The 13,019-nt window shown below is 45.1% G+C and overlaps 1 protein-coding gene across 1 annotated transcript in view; it reads left to right on the plus strand.

The window, feature by feature from the left end:
* The first annotated feature begins 5,743 nt into the window (after positions 1-5,743).
* TMEM132D (transmembrane protein 132D) overlaps positions 5,744-13,019 on the plus strand; it is a 184,383-nt gene continuing 177,107 nt past the window's right edge. Inside the window, exon 1 of the mRNA XM_063416100.1 lies at positions 5,744-6,638. Coding sequence (XP_063272170.1) covers positions 6,560-6,638 — 79 coding nt within the window. The 5' untranslated portion in view covers positions 5,744-6,559. The remainder of the gene's footprint in view (positions 6,639-13,019) is intronic.

Here is a 13,019-nt window from a genome sequence, read left to right on the forward strand (position 1 = left end):
CAGGAGGAGGTCTAGGGGCTGTACTAGACAGCTTAAACACTCCCCAAACAACCAGAAAGCCCAGAGAAGAAGGCAGAAAGATGAACTATTTAATTTAAAATGCCTTTATAGAAATCACGTTTAAATCTTAAAAGTTTCTGTATTGCAAAGATCCCTCCTCCTGACATGTCTGATAGCTCATCACTCTGCAATGGGGTTAGCAATCCGGATCTGGAGGGAAAAGGTTCACTGTCTTCTGCAGAGCACCAGGATGATGTCTGGTGCCTCAGTGAGTAACTACAGCACTAGGGGTCACTGGCACTCCATCAGTAGCTGGCGTCTGGTGACAAACACAGTTGGGGTTTGTCGCAGCAGCGAGCGATTTTCTGTGAATTTCAGGAATATTGGTGCTGCCAAGCAGCGGCTGCTTTCAGGTCTAACGTGTGCATTCAATCGGCGCCGTATGTGTTCATTCCTTGGCTCTTTGGGTTTCTCGTTCCTCCCAAGTTCTTGGGCTGTGCTGTTCCTTTGTGTATTGCAGCCTCACCTACAGCTCTAAACTGCTCTATCCGTGTTCCATGGGGGCTGAGGAACGCCAAACCTTTGGATCCAGGTCACAGCAGTCAGCCTGGGGCACTAAAATGCTCTCCCTGCGAGGTTTTTGCAGCACTGGGCTCCTTCTTTCCAGGAGATGTTGAACAAAGAACATCAGCTGGTTCTCAGAAAAAAATTCTAATCACTGATGATCAGACCTCTACTCACCACATTGTGTTACAAATTGTAATTCGTGTATTTAATGACCCTTCTACTAAAAAATGTGAGTTGATTAAGCGTAAGTGTTGCATTTTTAATAATTTTTAATCAATAATTGCATTTGTTAATAGAATTGCTGTATTTTCATTATTTTTTTGTATTGAAAAGGAAGGTCTAAATGATGAATTACGGAATCGCTGTCTTGTTTTTCCAGAAAAAGAAGCTGGCAGTACATGCAGGCAAATGTTTTCTTATCTCCAGAGTAATTTTAAATGGGCTTTGCCTTCCTTGCTTGCATCACATCAACTTGTCTTTAGTTACCTCTCAGGTCAGGCAGGGTAACAGCATCTTCTGTTCTGCTGTTTCACGTTATCTGCTCCTACAAACCAGTGAGTTTGCAACTGCTCCACTGGGAATGTTAGCAGAGTTCCAATTGGACACGCTGCCTGTGAACATTGACATTCCAGCCACTGGGCTCACTCTGCCTGTGGTAACTTGGCAGGTATTGGTGCTTCTGTGCCTGTTCATTTTCTCACAATATATAGATATTTCTCCTCTGACTTTTCCCTGAGGTGCACACATATTGGTTTGTTTATTTGTTGAGTTTTCTCTGAGCTGGCCTCTGCATCTTGTGTGATTCGGTCCTTATAAATCACTGCACTTTATTGTTATATGAGTACAGTAACTTGCAGCCACGGCAGCTTTTAAAATCCTACTGTCAGATGAAGCAGGTTAATATATTAGTTCATTAATTCAAATAAAAAAAACCCTAGATACACCTTTGCCTATTAGAGTACGGCTGATTTGGCTGATAAGAGCCTAGTTGTGTTGTGATAAGGTCTTTTGTCACTTTTAGAATGACAAAGGAAATCATTTGGAACTGAGATATTTCTGAGTTTTCACTGGAAACAAGTAAAGGAGAGTGGAAATTCTGACATCATCTCCTTTTGCACTGGCTGTGAACTGACAGCAAGGCAGCACCACAAAGCAGAGCTGTAGGAATGCTGCTCCCCACTGAGGCTGGAGTCTGATCACTGAGGAGATGGCACTCAAGGGGCACTGCCACGGACAGCACAAACACAAGCTGTCAAAGAGATCTTGCGTTCAGCCTGGCCAAGATCCTTCATGACTCTGCTTTTCTCATAAAACAGAAGCATTACAAGGAAATCAAGTGATTTCATTTTTTATCTCCCTATGTGGTTTGAGTGAACAGATGAGAATTAACAAAGATTTAATGCTTCATCCTGCTGTCACTGAAACAAAAATCCAAGTGCTGGTTAATGTCAAAAAAGCATAAAATGCAGAAATTAAGAGGCAACTGAAGCGTGTGACTCAGTGTGGTCTTTGTGGCATCTCCCATTAAGCTGTTCTGATTTTCAGAGTATTTCTGTGGGAGCATCACAAAGACTCAGCTGTGGCTGTGGTGCAGCTGGCCGAGATGCGGGGTACGCGAGCACCCGAAGGAAGTCCCCTCCCCAAAGACTCTGCATTACACAAACAGAGAAAAGACCACAGATAGACGTGATGAGGAAATAAGAGATAGAAATATGAAATAATAATGGAACAACTTAGGGTGTGCACTCTAAATGGCAGTCACAGTGCACCCGCTGCGTCATTGCTGCTAAATGTTTTGAAGACAACACATGAAATTGTATAAAATTGCTGGGAGGTCAAGCTGATCATGCTGATGCCTTTTCATCTGCTGAATCTCTGACTCTAATTGCTCCTCTCTTTGAATGTTGTGCAGTTGCAAACCCAGATAATCCATTTCAATGCCCTCTGTGCAATCTCAAGCAAAGAAAAAAAAAATAGGAGTAAAAATCTGTCTCTGTAAAAATCAATGGCAAGGCGTGCACTGACTTCAGCAGCACCAGTATTTTTCCCTCAGAGTTTAATTGAAAGTGAAAAATATTTTTGGAAAAATATATATAACTGCTCAGGTTAAAAGACTCAACAACATGCCTGGCTCTTCCAGGTCTGTGGGCACTGAGAGACAATTTTTAAATGCAACTGGCTTTTGGAATGAATTGTTTCCTTTCAGATCACTAGGCCTATTCTGTATTTCCATGTCTTTTCATTTATCTCTATAGATTTACTTATTGAGATATCTGTATCTATATCTGTCTAGCTAGAGGTGAAATGCTGGCCAGAGGAACATTTTTGCTCGTGTACCTGGCTCCAGTTTTCCCTTGTCTGCAGTTCTTTGCCTTATCAGTGGGGCTTCCCCCAGACCTGTGCTTTTAGCCTGTCAAAGAGGGGACATTACTGCTAAAAAAACTCCCCAACTTTAAACAAAAATGGGAATTGGTAAACTGAACAGAACAATTAGAATTTTAATGACATAAAGTTGACGTATCACACTGCAGATGAACCAAGAAGTCTCAGGGTGAAGATGGATCTTTTCAGTACCTTGCTGGGTGTGGATTAATCAGTTTTCTACCTTTTCCATTAGGTTGTGGGTTTCAGGTCTCCCCACTCTCTCTCGTGTTTTCCTAATGCCAGTTCTTCATTCACAATTAGTTGTGTTAATCACCCAGAAAAGATGAGGCATTCTTGCCAAAATAACATATTGCTAATGAAACAGGAAGATGTTTTCTCATTATGAGTCGTATGAATTGCTGTGATTTCCATGAGCAGTGCACAGGAAGGTTTTCATCCCTGTTGGCCAGGACAGTTTCACAGCTGATGTGCTGTCACCTGCACTCGTGGGCACAAACTGGAACTGGCACACCCACTCTGCAGGGGGAAATTTGGCTGGCCTGACCTTCAGCTGGTACTTCAGTAAAATGCCACCACACCAAAAGTGAGATCATTCCCGGACAGGGCAAGAGATGGCTGCACTTGCTCATCCCTGAGGGACTGAAGACAACAGTTTATTCAAAAGTCACTTGGCTTTGAGAGAGACTCGAGACCCAAATCTGGTTTGTGGGGATAACAGGATACTGGAAGACGAGGAGGAGGATGTTGAGGAAGCATTAAGTGTCCATTACTACCTACTAAAAGTAAAAGGTCTGCAAAGTGCTCTGGAGGGGAAGGGTATTGATGCATAAAATTTAATAATTAGTTAGCGACCTTTCCAAATTACTTTAAATAACATTAAGGAAAAAGTTATAGCTTAGATTAAGTTTTTTTCCTCTCACAAGACCAAACTAAAAGATTAATCTCTTCAGTGAGTGGCAGCATTCTAGATGAAGGATCCTAGGTTCCAGAGTTTCCACATTTGGGCTGAAAAATTTAAAAAGTGCTTCCAAATCTATTGTTTCAACAACGATGTTGCAAAATATGAAGAGAAGGGAAAGAAGCTAATTTTGCAAACATAGTATGGCTTGCATTAAAACACCCTCTGACTCCGCATTTCTGTAACTACTTTTGCCCTTCTTTCATTTTAGTTATCCTGAAAGACTGCAAGGCCTTAAAAGCCCATGCACAAAACATCTCCAAAAGGAGCACAAAATAACTGAATGTGAAAGCACAGAGGCAGAAACTGTAGAAGTCAAAGGAGAGGAGAACCTTGGTTTGGTTTTCTTATTATTCCAGTATCTTTTTTTCTTAAATCACTTGGGTGACTGAATTGCCCACACCTGTATCTGGAGAGAAAGCTCTCCCTTTGCACTCCTCATACTTAGCAGAAACTTCTTTTTGAAGCTTCTTCACCAGAGCACAGATTAACTGGAATGTTATCCTGGCACATTGCAGCCTGCACTGAATGGAGCTGAACACTGCCTTCCTCCTCCAGAGCACTGGAGACTCCCGTGTCTGTGACAGTGCTAACAGTAATTCCCCCATGTTGTACAACACTGCAAGGACACAACACCTGCCAATAGCAGTTATTTATCCTCTGTCAGGGAGGGGATACTCTGAGCTGTACATTTGTGTTTGCAGTGCAATGCCAGTTCTAGAGATGAGCTTCATTTCAGCTCTGGGGAGCCTCTCAGGAGCTGGGAATGCTTCCAAAGCTGACATGAACTTCTGAAATGAATTCACACCACCACACAAAATGCAGCCTTCTCTCACTGCATGGGTAATCGTGTACTTCTCAGTGTTGGCAAACAGAAAGTGTGCAAAGTTTATTTTGATAGACTATCTACAGCTTCAGTTTTGTGGATATTGATAGACAGACGAGTATTTTTATTGTTCCCAAACATGGACTCCATGCAAGAAGAAAATGACTATGAACTCTTGTAGCTACTTCTTGGTTCTTTTGCTTTGTTTTGGCTATGATAAGTTGCATTTTGCTGCAATTCTATCTGCCAAGGATAATATAAATCTCATTTTTAAGCTTGATCAAATGTTTGGGTTAGTATTGATACCTTCTCTAATGGAAAACCTGAGGTCAGTTATTTTCCCACAGCACTTTTGGAGACTATTTTAGACCAAATGTCGGTATTTTTTGCTGCTGGTTTTGCAATATGTACTAAGTAGTCCGTCACACACCCCTCACATTATTTCCCTATTCTGCCTGCACCGCCCTTGATTTGGCTCTCGACTGTTGCAGTGGCTTGGGAGAGCTGAAAACGATAAACTGGGACGAGGGCAGGAGCCAAAGCCTGGCCACGTGCAGCAGCTCGCTCCTGCCAGCGCGTCCTCCCGGCAGCCGCAGGGATGCGGTGTCCGGCCCCGCGCCCGCCCGTGCGGGCGCCTCGGGGATGCTCTGCCCGCCCGTGCTCCCGGAGCCGCCTCTGCCCTGCCCCGTGCCCTGCCCTGCCCCGTGCCCTGCCCTGCCCCGTGCCCTTCCCTGCCTCGTGCCCTGCCCTGCCCGCCCAGAATGACCCGGGTTCCAGCCCCGGGAGCGGCGCCGCTGCCGCCTCCCGCCGCACCCGGGGGGACCGGGCAGGAGGTGGGCAGCGGGGGCCGGGCAGGGGCCGGGCAGGGGCCGGGCAGGAACCGGGCAGCGGCTGGGGAGCGGAGGCCGGGCAGGGGCCGGGCAGGGGCCGGGCAGCGGGGCCGGTCCGCGCATCCCCGGCCCGCCCCGCTCCGCCCGCTCCGCGCCGCGCTGCCCGGGGATTGGGGCTGCCGGGCCGCCGGGGCTGAGGCGGGGCTTGGGTCGGCGTTATTATTTATTTGTTTAGCGGGGCCGTGGCGTTGCTGTCGGCGGTGGTGGCGGCTCAGGCCGGTTCCCCGAGCAGCCCGCGGGATGCGGCGGGGCCGGCGCGGGCGGGCGGGCCGGGCCGCGGGGGCGGGAGGTGCGCGCCGGCCGCCGCCGCCGGCCCCGGCAGCCCTGAGCGCCTCGCCGACCCTCGGCTTCTCCCTGTGATCTCCCTCGCGTGCAGAAAGTCAGACAGGTCAACGAGGAAATCGAGAACTTGAAAAAAAAAGAAAGAGAAAAAGAGCGCGCAACAGCGAGCCCTGCGTGTGTGGATGATACCAGGGCTGATCAGCATCACCGAACGGAAAACTTCGGTGCCGCCCGGGGAGCCGCCGCGCTGTGCCCGGGATGCGGGCGCTGGCCGTGTGAAGCGCATCCCGGCGGGCGGGAGGGCAGCGCTGCCCCGGGCCCGGGCCGGCCCACGCCCGGCACGGACACGGCGTGCCGGGTACCTTCGCCTGCCTGGGCAGCTGAGGCTCCGCGCCGAGATCCGAATCAAAACTGACTCCGTTTTATTTATTGCGAGGAGAGGGGTTTTTTTTTCACAGCATCATCTCATTGAAGAAAGGAGGGAGGAACGGGGAGGGTTAACGCTAAAGAAGTAAGTCTTCTCTGCGAAGGAAATGCCTTTTGCGCTTTCCAGATGACCTTTTCTGAAAATGTAACCTCTCCAGCTGACCGGTTTTGATTTTTACTACGAAGTGTGTGAAACTGATCCCTAAGTGCTCCACAAGCCGTAGGATGTGTGCTTCCGGGATTAGCAATATGGGGCATCTGTTGTCGCCTCTCCTCTTGAGCCTGGCAGCAGTTTTTTCCAAAGGTAAGTCTCAATCGCTTCTGTTTCACTGCATCTTGTTCCTTATTTTGCGTAGCCAGCCTTTGTCCCCTTTCTCTGTAATGCCTTGAGTGCTGATACCCACAGTTCGAGACGGAGAGGTCTTGTGTTAGAGCCATGTGCTAGTCAAAAACACAGAGGATGTGTGGAAGGCTCTTCCCTTGGTTGATCACGACAAACAGGGGCAGTTTCCTGAGGCATTTGTTACCTCCTTACTGTGCTTTTGATCGGGCAGAAGATGCTGCTGCTGAGTTTAGCTGGTAGCTCTGCTTTAAGAAGGGTTTGTGATATGGAAATCTGAAATCCCCAGAGGTACAAGCTGTTGGAGCTGGCTGCCCCACCGTTATCTCCTGTGGCGTTTTTCAGATTGAAAATCCTGTATCTCAGCCTGACTGGCAGTGTTTCACTGGACCAGAGAAACAGGTGCTTGGTGAAACAGGTAAAAGCTTTGGTGAGATGCCGTGGCAGGTGCCTGATACCCTGCGTGCTGAATAGAGTTTGAATGTCTTGATGGCATCACTTCAGACAACGCAGTGATTCCCTCCTGGAGCCCTCGAGCTTGTTTACAGTTCGAATCAGAGAACCAGCGCACAGACAGTGCACGAATTTCTGTGTGCATTTAGAGCTTCCTCAGAGCTTAAAAGTTCTCATTGATGGCCTCAGCCAAAAGGTGAATGCACTCTTGCAATTCTTAATATAGATAATTCTGAGCATTCCTGTGAAATATAAATTAGAAGAAATGTGCATTTCTACGGAGCAGATACTGTGCATCAGCAGTTATATTTTGGCAGGAAAACAAAGTTTTCATGTGGTTTAGTCTTCAAAGGGGAATAAGAGCATATGCATTTAATCTGTGATTTTGCAAACATACTGGTAAAGAGTCCTGCTTATAAATATCCCTATTAAAAAAAGGTGTTAGTTATTCCTAACACCCTTTTACACTTCCAGAGGTCAGTACTTTCCTTTTGCATTGAGTTATTTTTACTAATTAGTTTGTATCCAGAACTGAATTTACTGATAGAAGGCAGAATACATAGCTATGTATTTCTGTGGTGGTTCCCTGTATCAAATTCAATTGTCCTCCTTTTTACCTTAGAACAGGTAAAGAAAGAAAGGAACAAAACTGTAAGTCTTCTCAAATGTTCCTTAAATGCAGTGCCTACGTAAGTTCTAAAGTTGCAATTGGAAATGCATTAGCAGTAGGGATTAGAAGTTGGAGTATTTTCAAGAGATTACTTCATTCACATTGCACACCAGTAGCTTGTGATTGCCCAGCTGGGCTGTAAAAGATGTATTTCATTATAAGCAATACCATCAGTACTTTGGACAGGCTCACAGTTGCAGTGAGGATGAACTTCTTCATTCCTTTGATTTTGCTGTGTTTCAGTTTGCTGCCCTAACACTGCATTAACATAGTGTTGGACTGAGATTGCAGTTTATTCCAGGGTTGGAATAAATGACATTTCAGTTTTACAGAATACAGCGTTTCTTTTATTGCTAACTCAGCAATTATAGCGTTCATATGTGTTTTCATTCTGAAATGTTACTTACATCTCTTTTGAAAGATGTATTGGGAGAAATTGCTTCCCCAAAGCCCTGGCACAGCTGCCCAGGGAAGTGGTGGAGTCCCCATCCCTGAAGGGATTTTAGAGACTGTGGATGTGGTGTGGATGTGGTCAGGGTGAAGTGCTGAAGGGGCAGTGCTGGGTTAGCAGAGGCATTTGATGGTCTCGGGATCTTTCCAGCCTAAAGAACTCTGTGATTGCATGGGACCAGACACACGAGGTCCCAGCAGAATCCCTGGTGTTAGCTGTGCTATTGAGCTTGCACTTCAGGGATCCAAGACTCCACTGCTGTGTCAGTGCCAGGACTCTGCTGTTTAGTAATACAGATGTATTAAAGATGTTCTGTAATGCATCTTTAATGCAATTGGGTATTTTTTCTTTGCTAACAGACTCCATCTGCACTGCTGTGCCCTAAACACTGCAAAGACCAGAAGAGTCTTCCAGAGATTTATAGTAGGAACTTCACATTTGATTCTCACCCCCCTCCACGTAGTAAGATGATCAGACAAAAAATAAATCAGGTATGATTACTACTACAGGGCATGTTTCTTTGATGCTCTTCTATTGCTAATAGAAAAACTCCCTCATTTATGACACGATGACAAAGTTTTCCTAAAGAGATACAAAAGCTTTTAACGTGCAACAGCAATCAGCTGTCTATTGTGTATAGGGCTGCTGCTTATTACTCAGAACCATGGCAACACACCTTGTACTGCACAGTTTCCAAATCTTTCAGGTAATAATGTTGAAGCCTTGAGAATACTATTGTGATTTTGCTTTGCTTTTATCTTGTAAAAGGCAGAGCTCCAGCCTGAGAAATGAAATGTTGTTTTCAGTAACGAGCTAAAGATCCTACCAGGCCAACTCTCAGTGCTGACATAATCCAGGTGTGTTAATGCACTGCCAATGTAATAAATCTGGGTGTGCAAGGGCAGAGGTGACTGTGCTCTGTAACTGTAGTTCTGGGGCATTTCACAGTTTGATTGAGTCAGTCCTAGGGGGCCAGTGCTTGCCCTCAGTCCCTTCAGCATTTTGCTGTTTGTTATCAAATGCAAGAAGTTCTTGGGAAATCTTCTGTCAAAGAATAACCAGGTCCAGCTGACATTAATGAGAACAGGCTATATACAACAGGCACAATAATGTGGGTGTTTTGTTCTCTTGTTTAAATGGAAAGTCATCAGCTCCACTGGAGTACAGTAAAAACTTCAATACTGTATTTGAGCTCCAGGTTCCACGCCTGGCTTAAGTCTAGAGTGAAAACAGCATCTCCCATAAGATTCCAAACACTTTTGAAATGTATATTGTGAGACTAAAGATTGAGGAGCCTTTTTCATTATGAATGTCTCCAGATACAACCAGATTTCATTGATTTCAAATTTCAAGTTTATGCTGGTGGTAAACAACCAAGGGAATATTTTAGTGACTTGCTCTGCTTGTGTTCTGCTGAGCATTTTGTGTTCTTCCGTGTCATCCTGGGCAGAAATCTTCCTGCAAGTTGCTCTCTAATGATATCTCAGACATAGAACTGCTGGTTTGATTTTCTTTTTCTCTCAATTTTATTGAAATGGAGGCTTGGCAAGTATTAGGCAGGATTTCCTTGTATCCCCTCAGGGTGTTCCTCATAGCTAGAGATGTGCAGAGCACATGTGCAGTGATGCAAATCTCCTGTTACAGCAAAGTGAGCGTGAGGAAACAAGGAAACCAAACCCCCAAATGTCCAGTTTTGGTTCATTCCTCTAGAAAAGTGGTAGTATATTAGTAATGGGGTATAGTTCTTTACATGGGATTAAAATCAAAGATAGTTTTATATGATTTATGGGATGTATTTTTTCCCACTCCTTGGTGGTGGCTAGACAGGAGTTCAGGGTTGAATTATAGTTCATATTGACAGACTGTGGTGGTGATGATAAGAGACCCATTCTTTTTCTCAAAGTAGCAGTGCTGGTGTTGCTTGTGGACAGACCCATCCCCAGCATCTTTTGCTCCAGCTGTGCAGTTGGTCTGTATGGAAAATGTGCTTGCTGCTTTCACGTGAGCATAAAGTACACGTGTGGTCACTAGGAGCTTTTCCTGTGAGCTCTACCTGCAGGCAAAAACCCCAAAAGCTTTCTATAAAACCCCCCAAATAAATGAAATCTCTCCAGCTTTAAGTTCAAGCAGTTTCCTTAAACCCAAAGGTTTTGTGCTTTGTCCCTGTCCCAGCAGCATTGAACTTGAAGTTGTCTGGGACACTAAAAAAGGGAAGGGGAACATAACTTCTACTTTTTTGCTCTTGCTGTGTTTCTTGCCACAGAGTACTTGTGGGAAAAGCCCCATTCCGATTCCTTTTCTTTCAGTAAAAATAATAAATTCAGACTAAACCAAAAATTCCACAGCTAGACTCATGTTTTATTTGTCAGCTGCAATACTGGCTTAATGTGATTTGGTTTCTAATATCTCCCTGTAATGTTCTCATTTTTTACTTCTGTCTTTTCTTTTTTTTTATTAGTTCCTTAGGACTGGCAGGCTCTGTGACACCGACCAATGTTTTAGATATTAATAAAAGCAGCTTGATTCAATAAAGATCAGTTTTATTTAATAAAGGAGAGAATCAAAAGATAATCTGATTTTTCATGCTGCATTCACATTAAATCAAGCTCGTGAGGTGGTTGTGGATGCCAAGTCTGGTGGCAGTCTATCACGGGTCCTACGATACATAAACATGACTGCAGACAGATTGATTGCAGGGAAGCTGAAGAGGCAGCTGAGATTCATCACAAGTTTGGTTTATAAAGTGATGCATTAAATTACTTGATTTTCACCAGTCTTTGTAGTATTGCCTGCTGCATTATTAATGGCAGCTCCAAATGAAGTGGATTTAAGTAGTTCCGAGACACGTAGACAACACTAATTATCATGAGCAGTTTAAAGTACATATTTGAGGATGTTAGGCTACTTCACCCTGGGGCTGAACTGTGGGCACAGTTAACTGTAGAATGAGGACTGGGCTCTGCATGTCCCTGATTTCTTCTCTTAATTGAATTAAGGTGTTGGTCTGATGGCCCCACAGAGGCAAGGGATTGAAACTGTTCATCTTCCAAAGCACAGCCTGTGTGGTGTCAATGCCAGCTTCCATTTCCTGCTTTACTTCTGTGACCTGAACTGGACCCAGCTCTGCCACAGGAGCTGCATCCATCCACTGACCCCGCGGGTGTGATCCTGAGCCCATCACAGGACAGGGCTGTTCAGTGCCTTCAGCAGGCTTTAATTCCCAGTAGACAGAGTTCTCTGGAGTGGTATTTTTCAGCCTGTAGCCCACACACCAGCGGTGATTCATAGAACATCTGAGCAGTGTTGTGAAACCAGTGCCAGAAACCTTCTGCGTGCAAGCGAGAAAAAAGCGAGGGGAGGAAATGGAAGTAACAAGGCTGCTTTCAGACTGCATCCCAATCTGTGTCTGCTTGTAAACAAAGACCTTTGTGACAATACCAAAACCAGGGCACTGTGCAAGATGCTCTTGATTTCTTTCAGAAGGTCAGATGGCTCTTTTCCTTGAAAGGACTGAGAAAAACCACTGTAGTGCGACTAATTGTGGTAGTTGGAAGTGTTGCTGTGAGCTGTTTGGTGTTGCCTCGGTGCTGCAGACACGGGCACTGCTGGTGTGAGTGTTTGTGATCCAGTGCAGCAGAGGTTGGTTTAAATCACCGCTGAGCCGCGGCTCAGTGGAGCAGAGCAGGAGAACCCTGCCAGTCACTGGTGGCATCTGCACTCTGGGGTCAATTAACTGCTCAGAGCCTGTGCTCTGCACACAGAGGATGCTGTTTGTTCTCACTGCTCACTGCTGGGAGTTTTTAATCAAGGTTTCCAGAAAGGTTCCTTGAGGGAGTTTTCTGTGCTGCAGACAATTGTCTCCCTGGAAGTGGCTCAGCAAAATGCACTTTTGTTTCTTGTACAAACAGTGTAGAAAGGTTGGTAGTGGTCTCATCAATGTTGCCCCATTTCCCCAGATTTACAAAACAGAAAGCTTCTTTCCTTCTCCTGTAATCACTCCACCTTCCCATAGGCCCGTCGGGCTCTGTTTTTAAAGTTACTTCGAATTGGTTTGGTTTATTTAGTTATTTGGTGTTTTATCTTCAAACAAAGATTGTTCTACAAGGATGCTTTGGTTAAGGTATTTCAGAAATTTGCTGTGGTAATGGTTCATAAGCGAAACAGACCCACATCTGAAAATGACCGTGTGGATTCTGAACTGTAGGAAGGGGAAGGATATTGAGGAATGTAGCTCCTATAAAAACAACAAAAGAAATCTGTTAGCTGCGTATATCTAAAAAAGCAGCAGGGGTGATAATGAGTGCCACAAGCAGAGGTGTGAAGAGGTGCCAACACACTCTTTACCCTTGGGGAACACAGCTTTGAGATGGACCAAGGAGCAACAGGAGTTCCTCTCCAGCTGAACCAGGATGCTCCATATCTTGTTGTTTGATGTATTTGCTTTTAAGAGAGGCAGACTGTTGAGCAGACAGTCTGCAAACCTCTTGCTGAGGAGCAAGGCAGATGTCCAGATAATCACACAGATGAGTCTGCATGTCCTGCATGTTAAAAAAAATCCTCCAAGTCACGGAGTGTGGTTTCATCTAATGCTAAATGGTTTCAAAACCTTGAATTTTGTGGGCCCTCAACATGACTTGCATTTTATTTATATTTTTAAAAGTGTAGTTTTATGTCTTCAGTATACATTATGTAAATTCATTGTGCAAGAGGAGGAACCCAAAGCTGGCAGAGGTAACTAGTCAGTGGTGTCTCTGAATATTGATCTAATCCA

The sequence above is a fragment of the Prinia subflava genome, chromosome 19 (assembly GCF_021018805.1).
Source record: "Prinia subflava isolate CZ2003 ecotype Zambia chromosome 19, Cam_Psub_1.2, whole genome shotgun sequence".
NCBI lineage: Eukaryota > Metazoa > Chordata > Aves > Passeriformes > Cisticolidae > Prinia > Prinia subflava.